This window comes from Protopterus annectens, chromosome 5.part1 (assembly GCF_019279795.1).
Source record: "Protopterus annectens isolate FY-2018-M chromosome 5.part1, PAN1.0, whole genome shotgun sequence".
Lineage (NCBI taxonomy): Eukaryota > Metazoa > Chordata > Ceratodontiformes > Protopteridae > Protopterus > Protopterus annectens.
This window is the reverse complement of record NC_056736.1, coordinates 745,092,828-745,105,853: the sequence shown is the minus strand read 5'-3', so window position 1 is coordinate 745,105,853 and position 13,026 is coordinate 745,092,828. Positions and strand designations below refer to the sequence as shown.

General features: G+C 45.9%; 1 protein-coding gene across 3 annotated transcripts in view; it reads left to right on the top strand.

Moving 5' to 3' along the window:
* The window catches only part of LOC122803636 (mitochondrial uncoupling protein 2-like), a 205,270-nt gene that overhangs the window by 92,956 nt on the left and 99,288 nt on the right, over window positions 1-13,026 (top strand). For all 3 annotated transcript variants that reach the window (XM_044073382.1, XM_044073381.1, XM_044073380.1), the window contains one exon: window positions 12,039-12,246. In XM_044073382.1, coding sequence (XP_043929317.1) covers window positions 12,039-12,246 — 208 coding nt within the window. The remainder of the gene's footprint in view (window positions 1-12,038; window positions 12,247-13,026) is intronic.

Here is a 13,026-nt window from a genome sequence, read left to right as displayed (position 1 = left end):
TGATAATGAGCTCGATGAGCTTAGAACAAGGGTCCTACAGAAGGGCTCTGCTGATAATGAGCTTGATGAGCTTAGAACAAGGGTCCTACAGAGGGGCTATGCTGATAATGAGCTCGATGAGCTTAGAACAAGGGTCCTACGGAGGGGCTATGCTGATAATGAGCTTCATGAGCTTAGAACAAGGGTCCTACAGAGGTGCTCTGCTGATAATGAGCTCGATGAGCTTAGAACAAGGGTCCTACAGAGGGGCTATGCTAATAATGAGCTTCATGAGCTTAGAACAAGGGTCTTACAGAGGGGCTATGCTGATAATGAGCTCGATGAGCTTAGAACAAGGGTCTTACAGAGGGGCCCTGCTGATAATGAGCTCGATGAGCTTAGAACAAGGGTCCTACAGAGCGGCTCTGCTGATAATGAGCTCGATGAGCTTAGAACAAGGGTCCTACAGAGGGGCTCTGCTGATAATGAGCTTGATGAGTTTAGAACAAGGGTCCTACAGAGGGGCTATGCTGATAATGAGCTCGAGGAGCTTAGAACAAGGGTCTTACAGAGGTGCTCTGCTGATAATGAGCTTGATGAGTTTAGAACAAGGGTCCTACAGAGGGGCCATGCTGATAATGAGCTCGATGAGCTTAGAACAAGGGTCCTACAGAGGGGCCATGCTGATAATGAGCTCGATGAGCTTAGAACAAGGGTCCTACAGAGGGGCCATGTTGTAAATGAGCTTGATGAGCTTAGAACAAGGGTCCTACAGAGGGGCTCTGCTGATAATGAGCTCGATGAGCTTAGAACAAGGGTCCTACAGAGGGGCTCTGCTGATAATGAGCTCGATGAGTTTAGAACAAGGGTCCTACAGAGGGGCCATGCTGATAATGAGCTCGATGAGCTTAGAACAAGGGTCCTACAGAGGGGCCATGCTGATAATGAGCTCGATGAGTTTAGAACAAGGGTCCTACAGAGGGGCTATGCTGATAATGAGCTCGATGAGCTTAGAACAAGGGTCCTACAGAGGGGCTATGCTGATAATGAGCTTCATGAGCTTAGAACAAGGGTCCTACAGAGGGGCTCTGCTGATAATGAGCTCGATGAACTTAGAACAAGGGTCCTACAGAGGGGCTCTGTTGATAATGAGCTCGATGAGCTTAGAACAAGGGTCCTACAGAGGGGCTCTGCTGATAATGAGCTCGATGAGCTTAGAACAAGGGTCCTACAGAGGGGCTATGCTGATAATGAGCTTCATGAGCTTAGAACAAGGATTCATGAGCTTAGAACAAGGATCCTACAGAGGGGCTCTGCTGATAATGAGCTCGATGAGCTTAGAACAAGGGTCCTACAGAGAGGCTATGCTGATAATGAGCTTCATGAGCTTAGAACAAGGGTCCTACAGAGGGGCTCTGCTGATAATGAGCTCGATGAGCTTAGAACAGTGGTCCTACAGAGGGGCTCTGCTGATAATGAGCTCGATGAGCTTAGAACAAGGGTCCTACAGAAGGTCTATGCTGATAATTAGCTTCATGAGCTTAGAACAAGGATTCTACGGAGGGGCTATGCTGATAGTGAGCTTCATGAGCTTAGAAAAAGGGTCCTACAGAGGGGCTCTGCTGATAATGAGCTCGATGAGCTTAGAACAAGGGTCCTACGGAGGGGCTATGCTGATAATGAGCTTCATGAGCTTAGAACAAGGGTCCTACAGAGGTGCTCTGCTGATAATGAGCTTGATGAGCTTAGAACAAGGGTCCTACAGAGGGGCTATGCTGATAATGAGCTTCATGAGCTTAGAACAAGGGTCCTACAGAGGGGCTCTGCTGATAATGAGCTCGATGAGCTTAGAACAAGGGTCCTACGGAGGGGCTCTGTTGATAATGAGCTTCATGAGCTTAGAACAAGGGTCCTACAGAGGTGCTCTGCTGATAATGAGCTTGATGAGCTTAGAACAAGGGTCCTACAGAGGGGCTATGCTGATAATGAGCTTCATGAGCTTAGAACAAGGGTCTTACAGAGGGGCTATGCTGATAATGAGCTCGATGAGCTTAGAACAAGGGTCCTACAGAGGGGCTCTGCTGATATTGAGCTCGATGAGTTTAGAACAAGGGTCCTACAGAGGGGCTATGCTGATAATGAGCTCGAGGAGCTTAGAACAAGGGTCTTACAGAGGGGCTCTGCTGATAATGAGCTCGATGAGTTTAGAACAAGGGTCCTACAGAGGGGCCATGCTGATAATGAGCTCGATGAGCTTAGAACAAGGGTCCTACAGAGGGGCCATGCTGATAATGAGCTCGATGAGCTTAGAACAAGGGTCCTACAGAGGGGCCATGCTGATAATGAGCTCGATGAGCTTAGAACAAGGGTCCTACAGAGGGGCTCTGCTGATAATGAGTTCGATGAGCTTAGAACAAGGGTCCTACAGAGGGGCTCTGCTGATAATGAGCTCGATGAGCTTAGAACAAGGGTCCTACAGAGGGGCTATGCTGATAATGAGCTTCATGAGCTTAGAACAAGGGTCCTACAGAGGGGCTCTGCTGATAATGAGCTCGATGAGCTTAGAACAAGGGTCCTACAGAGGGGCTCTGCTGATAATGAGCTCGATGAGCTTAGAACAAGGGTCCTACAGAGGGGCTATGCTGATAATGAGCTCGATGAGCTTAGAACAAGGGTCCTACGGAGGGGCTATGCTGATAATGAGCTTCATGAGCTTAGAACAAGGGTCCTACAGAGGTGCTCTGCTGATAATGAGCTCGATGAGCTTAGAACAAGGGTCCTACAGAGGGGCTATGCTAATAATGAGCTTCATGAGCTTAGAACAAGGGTCTTACAGAGGGGCTATGCTGATAATGAGCTCGATGAGCTTAGAACAAGGGTCTTACAGAGGGGCCCTGCTGATAATGAGCTCGATGAGCTTAGAACAAGGGTCCTACAGAGCGGCTCTGCTGATAATGAGCTCGATGAGCTTAGAACAAGGGTCCTACAGAGGGGCTCTGCTGATAATGAGCTTGATGAGTTTAGAACAAGGGTCCTACAGAGGGGCTATGCTGATAATGAGCTCGAGGAGCTTAGAACAAGGGTCTTACAGAGGTGCTCTGCTGATAATGAGCTTGATGAGTTTAGAACAAGGGTCCTACAGAGGGGCCATGCTGATAATGAGCTCAATGAGCTTAGAACAAGGGTCCTACAGAGAGGCCATGCTGATAATGAGCTCGATGAGCTTAGAACAAGGGTCCTACAGAGGGGCCATGTTGTAAATGAGCTCGATGAGCTTAGAACAAGGGTCCTACAGAGGTGCTCTGCTGATAATGAGCTCGATGAGCTTAGAACAAGGGTCCTACAGAGGGGCTATGCTAATAATAAGCTTCATGAGCTTAGAACAAGGGTCTTACAGAGGGGCTATGCTGATAATGAGCTCGATGAGCTTAGAACAAGGGTCTTACAGAGGGGCCCTGCTGATAATGAGCTCGATGAGCTTAGAACAAGGGTCCTACAGAGCGGCTCTGCTGATAATGAGCTCGATGAGCTTAGAACAAGGGTCCTACAGAGGGGCTCTGCTGATAATGAGCTTGATGAGTTTAGAACAAGGGTCCTACAGAGGGGCTATGCTGATAATGAGCTCGAGGAGCTTAGAACAAGGGTCTTATAGAGGTGCTCTGCTGATAATGAGCTTGATGAGTTTAGAACAAGGGTCCTACAGAGGGGCCATGCTGATAATGAGCTCGATGAGCTTAGAACAAGGGTCCTACAGAGGGGCCATGCTGATAATGAGCTCGATGAGCTTAGAACAAGGGTCCTACAGAGGGGCCATGTTGTAAATGAGCTCGATGAGCTTAGAACAAGGGTCCTACAGAGGGGCTCTGCTGATAATGAGCTCGATGAGCTTAGAACAAGGGTCCTACAGAGGGCTCTGCTGATAATGAGCTCGATGAGTTTAGAACAAGGGTCCTACAGAGGGGCCATGCTGATAATGAGCTCGATGAGCTTAGAACAAGGGTCCTACAGAGGGGCCATGCTGATAATGAGCTCGATGAGTTTAGAACAAGGGTCCTACAGAGGGCTATGCTGATAATGAGCTCGATGAGCTTAGAACAAGAGTCCTACAGAGGGCTATGCTGATAATGAGCTTCATGAGCTTAGAACAAGGGTCCTACAGAGGGCTCTGCTGATAATGAGCTCGATGAACTTAGAACAAGGGTCCTACAGAGGGGCTCTGTTGATAATGAGCTCGATGAGCTTAGAACAAGGGTCCTACAGAGGGGCTCTGCTGATAATGAGCTCGATGAGCTTAGAACAAGGGTCCTACAGAGGGGCTATGCTGATAATGAGCTTCATGAGCTTAGAACAAGGATTCATGAGCTTAGAACAAGGATCCTACAGAGGGGCTCTGCTGATAATGAGCTCGATGAGCTTAGAACAAGGGTCCTACAGAGAGGCTATGCTGATAATGAGCTTCATGAGCTTAGAACAAGGGTCCTACAGAGGAGCTCTGCTGATAATGAGCTAGATGAGCTTAGAACAGTGGTCCTACAGAGGGGCTCTGCTGATAATGAGCTCGATGAGCTTAGAACAAGGGTCCTACAGAAGGTCTATGCTGATAATTAGCTTCATGAGCTTAGAACAAGGATTCTACGGAGGGGCTATGCTGATAGTGAGCTTCATGAGCTTAGAAAAAGGGTCCTACAGAGGGGCTCTGCTGATAATGAGCTCCGGAGTGAGCTTAGAACAAGGGTCCCATGGAGGGCTATGCTGATAATGAGCTTCATGAGCTTAGAACAAGGGTCCTACAGAGGTGCTCTGCTGATAATGAGCTTGATGAGCTTAGAACAAGGGTCCTACAGAGGGGCTATGCTGATAATGAGCTTCATGAGCTTAGAACAAGGGTCCTACAGAGGGGCTCTGCTGATAATGAGCTCGATGAGCTTAGAACAAGGGTCCTACGGAGGGGCTATGCTGATAATGAGCTTCATGAGCTTAGAACAAGGGTCCTACAGAGGTGCTCTGCTGATAATGAGCTTGATGAGCTTAGAACAAGGGTCCTACAGAGGGGCTATGCTGATAATGAGCTTCATGAGCTTAGAACAAGGGTCTTACAGAGGGGCTATGCTGATAATGAGCTCGATTAGCTTAGAACAAGGGTCCTACAGAGGGGCTCTGCTGATAATGAGCTCGATGAGTTTAGAACAAGGGTCCTACAGAGGGGCTATGCTGATAATGAGCTCGAGGAGCTTAGAACAAGGGTCTTACAGAGGGGCTCTGCTGATAATGAGCTCGATGAGTTTAGAACAAGGGTCCTACAGAGGGGCCATGCTGATAATGAGCTCGATGAGCTTAGAACAAGGGTCCTACAGAGGGGCCATGCTGATAATGAGCTCGATTAGCTTAGAACAAGGGTCCTACAGAGGGGCCATGCTGATAATGAGCTCAATGAGCTTAGAACAAGGGTCCTACAGAGGGGCTCTGCTGATAATGAGTTCGATGAGCTTAGAACAAGGGTCCTACAGAGGGGCTCTGCTGATAATGAGCTTCATGAGCTTAGAACAAGGGTCCTACAGAGGGGCCATGCTGATAATGAGCTTCATGAGCTTAGAACAAGGGTCCTACAGAGGGGCTCTGCTGATAATGAGCTCGATGAGCTTAGAACAAGGGTCCTACAGAGGGGCTCTGCTGATAATGAGCTCGATGAGCTTAGAACAAGGGTCCTACAGAGGGGCTATGCTGATAATGAGCTTCATGAGCTTAGAACAAGGGTCCTACGGAGGGGCTATGCTGATAATGAGCTTCATGAGCTTAGAACAAGGGTCCTACAGAGGTGCTCTGCTGATAATGAGCTCGATGAGCTTAGAACAAGGGTCCTACAGAGGGGCTATGCTAATAATGAGCTTCATGAGCTTAGAACAAGGGTCTTACAGAGGGGCTATGCTGATAATGAGCTCGATGAGCTTAGAACAAGGGTCTTACAGAGGGGCCCTGCTGATAATGAGCTCGATGAGCTTAGAACAAGGGTCCTACAGATGGCTCTGCTGATAATGAGCTCGATGAGCTTAGAACAAGGGTCCTACAGAGGGGCTCTGCTGATAATGAGCTTGATGAGTTTAGAACAAGGGTCCTACAGAGGGGCTATGCTGATAATGAGCTCGAGGAGCTTAGAACAAGGGTCTTACAGAGGTGCTCTGCTGATAATGAGCTTGATGAGTTTAGAACAAGGGTCCTACAGAGGGGCCATGCTGATAATGAGCTCGATGAGCTTAGAACAAGGGTCCTACAGAGGGGCCATGCTGATAATGAGCTCGATGAGCTTAGAACAAGGGTCCTACAGAGGGGCTCTGCTGATAATGAGCTCGATGAGCTTAGAACAAGGGTCCTACAGAGGGGCTCTGCTGATAATGAGCTCGATGAGCTTAGAACATGGGTCCTACAGAGGGGCTATGCTGATAATGAGCTTCATGAGCTTAGAACAAGGGTCCTACAGAGGGGCTCTGCTGATAATGAGCTCGATGAGCTTAGAACAAGGGTCCTACAGAGGGCTCTGCTGATAATGAGCTCGATGAGCTTAGAACAAGGGTCCTACAGAGGGGCTATGCTGATAATGAGCTCGATGAGCTTAGAACAAGGGTCCTACGGAGGGGCTATGCTGATAATGAGCTTCATGAGCTTAGAACAAGGGTCCTACAGAGGTGCTCTGCTGATAATGAGCTCGATGAGCTTAGAACAAGGGTCCTACAGAGGGGCTATGCTAATAATGAGCTTCATGAGCTTAGAACAAGGGTCTTACAGAGGGGCTATGCTGATAATGAGCTCGATGAGCTTAGAACAAGGGTCTTACAGAGGGGCCCTGCTGATAATGAGCTCAATGAGCTTAGAACAAGGGTCCTACAGAGCGGCTCTGCTGATATTGAGCTCGATGAGCTTAGAACAAGGGTCCTACAGAGGGGCTCTGCTGATAATGAGCTTGATGAGTTTAGAACAAGGGTCCTACAGAGGGGCTATGCTGATAATGAGCTCGAGGAGCTTAGAACAAGGGTCTTACAGATGTGCTCTGCTGATAATGAGCTTGATGAGTTTAGAACAAGGGTCCTACAGAGGGGCCATGCTGATAATGAGCTCGATGAGCTTAGAACAAGGGTCCTACAGAGGGGCCATGCTGATAATGAGCTCGATGAGCTTAGAACAAGGGTCCTACAGAGGGGCCATGTTGTAAATGAGCTCGATGAGCTTAGAACAAGGGTCCTACAGAGGGGCTCTGCTGATAATGAGCTCGATGAGCTTAGAACAAGGGTCCTACAGAGGGGCTCTGCTGATAATGAGCTCGATGAGTTTAGAACAAGGGTCCTACAGAGGGGCCATGCTGATAATGAGCTCGATGAGCTTAGAACAAGGGTCCTACAGAGGGGCCATGCTGATAATGAGCTCGATGAGTTTAGAACAAGGGTCCTACAGAGGGGCTATGCTGATAATGAGCTCGATGAACTTAGAACAAGGGTCCTACAGAGGGGCTCTGTTGATAATGAGCTCGATGAGCTTAGAACAAGGGTCCTACAGAGGGGCTCTGCTGATAATGAGCTCGATGAGCTTAGAACAAGGGTCCTACAGAGGGGCTATGCTGATAATGAGCTTCATGAGCTTAGAACAAGGATTCATGAGCTTAGAACAAGGATCCTACAGAGGGGCTCTGCTGATAATGAGCTCGATGAGCTTAGAACAAGGGTCCTACAGAGAGGCTATGCTGATAATGAGCTTCATGAGCTTAGAACAAGGGTCCTACAGAGGGGCTCTGCTGATAATGAGCTCGATGAGCTTAGAACAGTGGTCCTACAGAGGGGCTCTGCTGATAATGAGCTCGATGAGCTTAGAACAAGGGTCCTACAGAAGGTCTATGCTGATAATTAGCTTCATGAGCTTAGAACAAGGATTCTACGGAGGGGCTATGCTGATAGTGAGCTTCATGAGCTTAGAAAAAGGGTCCTACAGAGGGGCTCTGCTGATAATGAGCTCGATGAGTTTAGAACAAGGGTCCTACAGAGGGGCTATGCTGATAATGAGCTCGAGGAGCTTAGAACAAGGGTCTTACAGAGGGGCTCTGCTGATAATGAGCTCGATGAGTTTAGAACAAGGGTCCTACAGAGGGGCCATGCTGATAATGAGCTCGATGAGCTTAGAACAAGGGTCCTACAGAGGGGCCATGCTGATAATGAGCTCGATGAGCTTAGAACAAGGGTCCTACAGAGGGGCCATGCTGATAATGAGCTTGATGAGCTTAGAACAAGGGTCCTACAGAGGGGCTATGCTGATAATGAGCTTCATGAGCTTAGAACAAGGGTCCTACAGAGGGGCTCTGCTGATAATGAGCTCGATGAGCTTAGAACAAGGGTCCTACAGAGGGGCTCTGCTGATAATGAGCTCGATGAGCTTAGAACAAGGGTCCTACAGAGGGGCTCTGCTGATAATGAGCTCGATGAGCTTAGAACAAGGGTCCTACAGAGGGGCTATGCTGATAATGAGCTTCATGAGCTTAGAAAAAGGGTCCTACAGAGGGGCTATGCTGATAATGAGCTTCATGAGCTTAGAAAAAGGGTCCTACAGAGGGGCTCTGCTGATAATGAGCTCGATGAGTTTAGAACAAGTGTCCTACAGAGGGGCTATGCTGATAATGAGCTTGATGAGCTTAGAACAAGGGTCTTACAGAGGGGCTCTGCTGATAATGAGCTCGATGAGCTTAGAACAAGGGTCCTACAGAGGGGCCATGCTGATAATGAGCTCGATGAGCTTAGAACAAGGGTCCTACAGAGGGGCAATGCTGATAATGAGCTCGATGAGCTTAGAACAAGGGTCCTACAGAGGGGCTCTGCTGATAATGAGCTCAATGAGCTTAGAACAAGGGTCCTACAGAGGGGCTATGCTGATAATGAGCTTCATGAGCTTAGAACAAGGGTCCTACAGAGGGGCTCTGCTGATAATGAGCTCGATGAGCTTAGAACAAGGGTCCTACAGAGGGGCTCTGCTGATAATGAGCTCGATGAGCTTAGAACAAGGGTCCTACAGAGGGGCTCTGCTGATAATGAGCTCAATGAGCTTAGAACAAGGGTCCTACAGAGGGGCTATGCTGATAATGAGCTTCATGAGCTTAGAACAAGGGTCCTACAGAGGGGCTCTGCTGATAATGAGCTCGATGAGCTTAGAACAAGGGTCCTACAGAGGGGCTCTGTAGATAATGAGTTCGAAGAGCTTAGAACAAGGGTCCTACAGAGGGGCTCTGCTGATAATGAGCTCGATGAGCTTAGAACAAGGGTCCTACAGAGGGGCTCTGCTGATAATGAGCTCGATGAGCTTAGAACAAGGGTCCTACAGAGGGGCTCTGCTGATAATGAGCTTCATGAGCTTAGAACAAGGGTCCTACAGAGGGGCTCTGCTGATAATGAGCTCGATGAGCTTCGAACAAGGGTCCTTCAGAGGGGCTATGCTGATAATGAGCTTCATGAGCTTAGAACAAGGGTCCTACAGAGGGGCTCTGCTGATAATGAGCTCGTTGAGCTTAGAACAGGGGTCCTACAGAGGGGCTCTGCTGATAATGAGCTCGATGAGCTTAGAACAAGGGTCCTACAGAGGGGCTATGCTGATAATGAGCTTCATGAGCTTAGAAAAAGGGTCCTACGGAGGGGCTATGCTGATAATGAGCTTCATGAGCTTAGAAAAAGGGTCCTACAGAGGGGCTCTGCTGATAATGAGCTCGATGAGTTTAGAACAAGGGTCCTACAGAGGGGCTATGCTGATAATGATCTTCAAGGTATTTTACCAGAAGCTCTGGATAGTATGAATAATGAGGGGAGACCTTATTTTTCTGATGCTGTATTGCCATCATCTATGATAAGGGATACTGCTCAATGTGTAAGGATGTCAGTTATTTATTCCAGTAATGTCAAGGCACTACAGGAGATCTACTGCAGGAACTGGAATATTTTATGTGCCAATGATGCGGTTAAATGGTTAGTGGGGGAAACCCCGAAGTACAGTTTTAAAAATAAAAAGAACTTGAAGATAATATTATGTGGACCTCAGTTACAACCGGGGGTGGCACAGTCTTGTGCTGTGAGTGACTTTGGTACTCGCCCTTGCAATGGATGTAATTTCTGTGCATATATAGACACCAGTGGAGAATTTAAGCATCCAGATATGAATAGAGTGTTTAAATTTAAACTCTCAGCAAATTGTAATAGTGTCAACATTGTCTGCTTGGCCCATTGTCTGGCCTGTATGTCATTCTGTGTTGGTATGACTACCAGGAGACTTAGGGATAGAATGAGAGAGCATTGTTATGATATAGGGAGGCTAGTGGAAACAAATGCTTTGGCAAGACATGTTGCGAGGCATGGAGACACACATAGATTTGTTTTTATGGTCATAGATAGGGTCATAGACAATGGCAGAGGTGGGGATATGAAACTGAAAGTTGAAACCAAAGAACTTGAATGGATTGTGAGACATGGGGCTAGTATAGGGAAGGGACTGAATGATAAAGTAATTATTAAGCCTATTATGTTAGGCAGGGATTTGCTTATGTAGTTGTACTTACGTATGTTTAGTCCTATATATTTATATGTCCCTATTTGTACATCTCTATGTTATGAATTTTATTTTAAGTGCAATTTGACTTTAAGCTTTTTTCAGGTGACACAGTGAATCTCTTGAGAGTGGTAATTTTTATGTTGTGTGCCTTTAAATGAAGGTGTGGATTTTATCAATTGAGTTGTTCTGAAATGGTATAAAATGGGGGGCTTTGTTCTGTTTTTATTGTCTGATGAAGTTGCTTAGTCCACAAAAGAGCTCACCTTTGTCTTGTGTGGAATAAACTGCTTTTATTTTTCTACAGCCGTGGCCTGTTGCTTCCTTTGGTTGTTTTTACATGATATTTGATTGTTTTTTGGGAGCACAGCTTACCATTAGCACTTTTTTTTGCTGTTTTATATATATATATATATATATATATATATATATATATATATATGGGTCTACTTTAGACGACTGAAAACCAAAAGACTGAATCTCAAAATACTGAAGGATGAAATTTGCCCTTTCTCCACTGTTGTGTGATCTTGGAGTTGGTATATAATTCACAGAGGATGAGGGGTGCAGTGGGGCTTGCCCCTTTGCATTAAAAATGTTTTCAGTATTTTGAGATTCAGTCTTTTGGTTTTTCAGTCTTCTGAAGTACACTTATATATATATATATATATATATATATATATATATATATATATATATATTGTACATGTGTGTGTGTACGTGTGTCTGCATGTGCATTTGTGTGTGTGTGTGTGTGTGTGTGTGTGTGTGTGTGTGTGTGTGTGTGTGTGTGCGCGTGCGTGTGTGAGCATGCGTGCGTGTGTATGTGTGTGTGTGTGCGTGCGTGCGTGTGTGCATGCGTGTGTGTGTGTGTGTGTGTGTGTGTGTGTGTGTGTGTGTGTGTGTGTGTGTGTGTGTGTGTGTGCACAAACATGAATTTGAGATCTGAAAGAGGAATCCACTTGGGAGTGTGTCGGCCTTGTTATGCACTGCATTTTGGTTGACTCTGTGCATTGACAGTTCCGAGTGCATCTTTACAACATTTATAGTAACCAAATATGAGAGTCTCCTTCCCCCATAACTAGTTCTAGTATTTCTTGTGACACCTCTAGTGATTAAATTCATCCTGTTTTTTTAACTAGGTAACAAAACAAAAAACCCTTAGCAGTTAAACATGAAAATCACTGTATAAAATAGATGTGGACTAGGTCTGATTTAGAAAATGTTCTCTCTTTAGTGTTTTTGAAGACAGTCATTTTGTTTGATAATTAAAAGCTGTACCACCTAACACAGATTCTGACTGTTGCTTACTCTTCACTGCTGTTGGATAACAAGTGGATTAGTGTATTTTACACGTGGCACAATGGTGAACTAAAGAAAATGGGCTGTATTTGTAACATTTATGTTCCTGAATGGTTACTGTTTGTGGCTAGAAGAGGGTAAGAGTGGCAGTTTGATGACAACAAAATTCATCTGTCATTTGTTCTGTTCTACAGATTCAGGGAGAGTCTGCTCCAAGAAAGACTGCAAAGGCTACAAAATACAAAGGTGTCTTTGGTACCATCACCACTATTGTGAAGACTGAAGGGCCCAGAAGCCTCTACAGTGGCCTTGTGGCTGGGCTCCAGAGACAGATGAGCTTTGCTTCAATTCGAATAGGGCTGTATGACTCCGTCAAGCAACTGTACACCAGTGGATCTGACCGTAAGTGCTGAACCTTTAGGTAGAGGCAATATTGGGATCTGGGGAGGTGTGCTGCTTCACATTCCGTAAGGCAGTTTTACTACTTAAGCAGTACGTATGATTGGACAGTTTGATGGTGAATGATCCTTTCATGCTTAGTGACTAATTTTAACAGCATTCTGCAGGTCCTCATAGCATATAGTATCCTGACATTTCCCTTTATATAGTTAAGCTTTATAACTTTCAAAATTGCTTATCCTTGAATTTCTTAACTGTGCAAGCATACACATTTTATGTTTAATATTCAGTGTCCCTGTAAATGTGAGGACATCTGATAATGCTGCCTCTGTTGAGTTGCTCATACCTGCATAAGACCAGTTATCAAACTTCACATTACTGGAGCTGTTTTCACAATGGCACTTCTCTAAAGTAAACTTTATTTACTTTTACCAATTTGAATATTTTTCCACTGTACCTTGGTCAGGACTACCACCTTAATCTTCTTTCTGGAAATTTCCCGGATCTCTTCAAGTTGCTTGTTGAGAAAACTGTGTTTTTTTTTCAGTACATATGGCCATCCTTGCTTTGAACTATGTATTACTTGGGTTATTCTCTAGTTTTCTTCACCATCAGTGGAATTCACGTCTGATCCTGGTGTGTACCAGCTAATTTTTGCAGCTCCTATCAAGTAGTACTTTCTGTCTTATATTTCTCTCTATTCTTAGCTCACGTATATCCTCATCTTTGGGTTTGGTAGTTGAGCCATCACTGGTAATTTTGTTTTAAATGTACTTTACATCA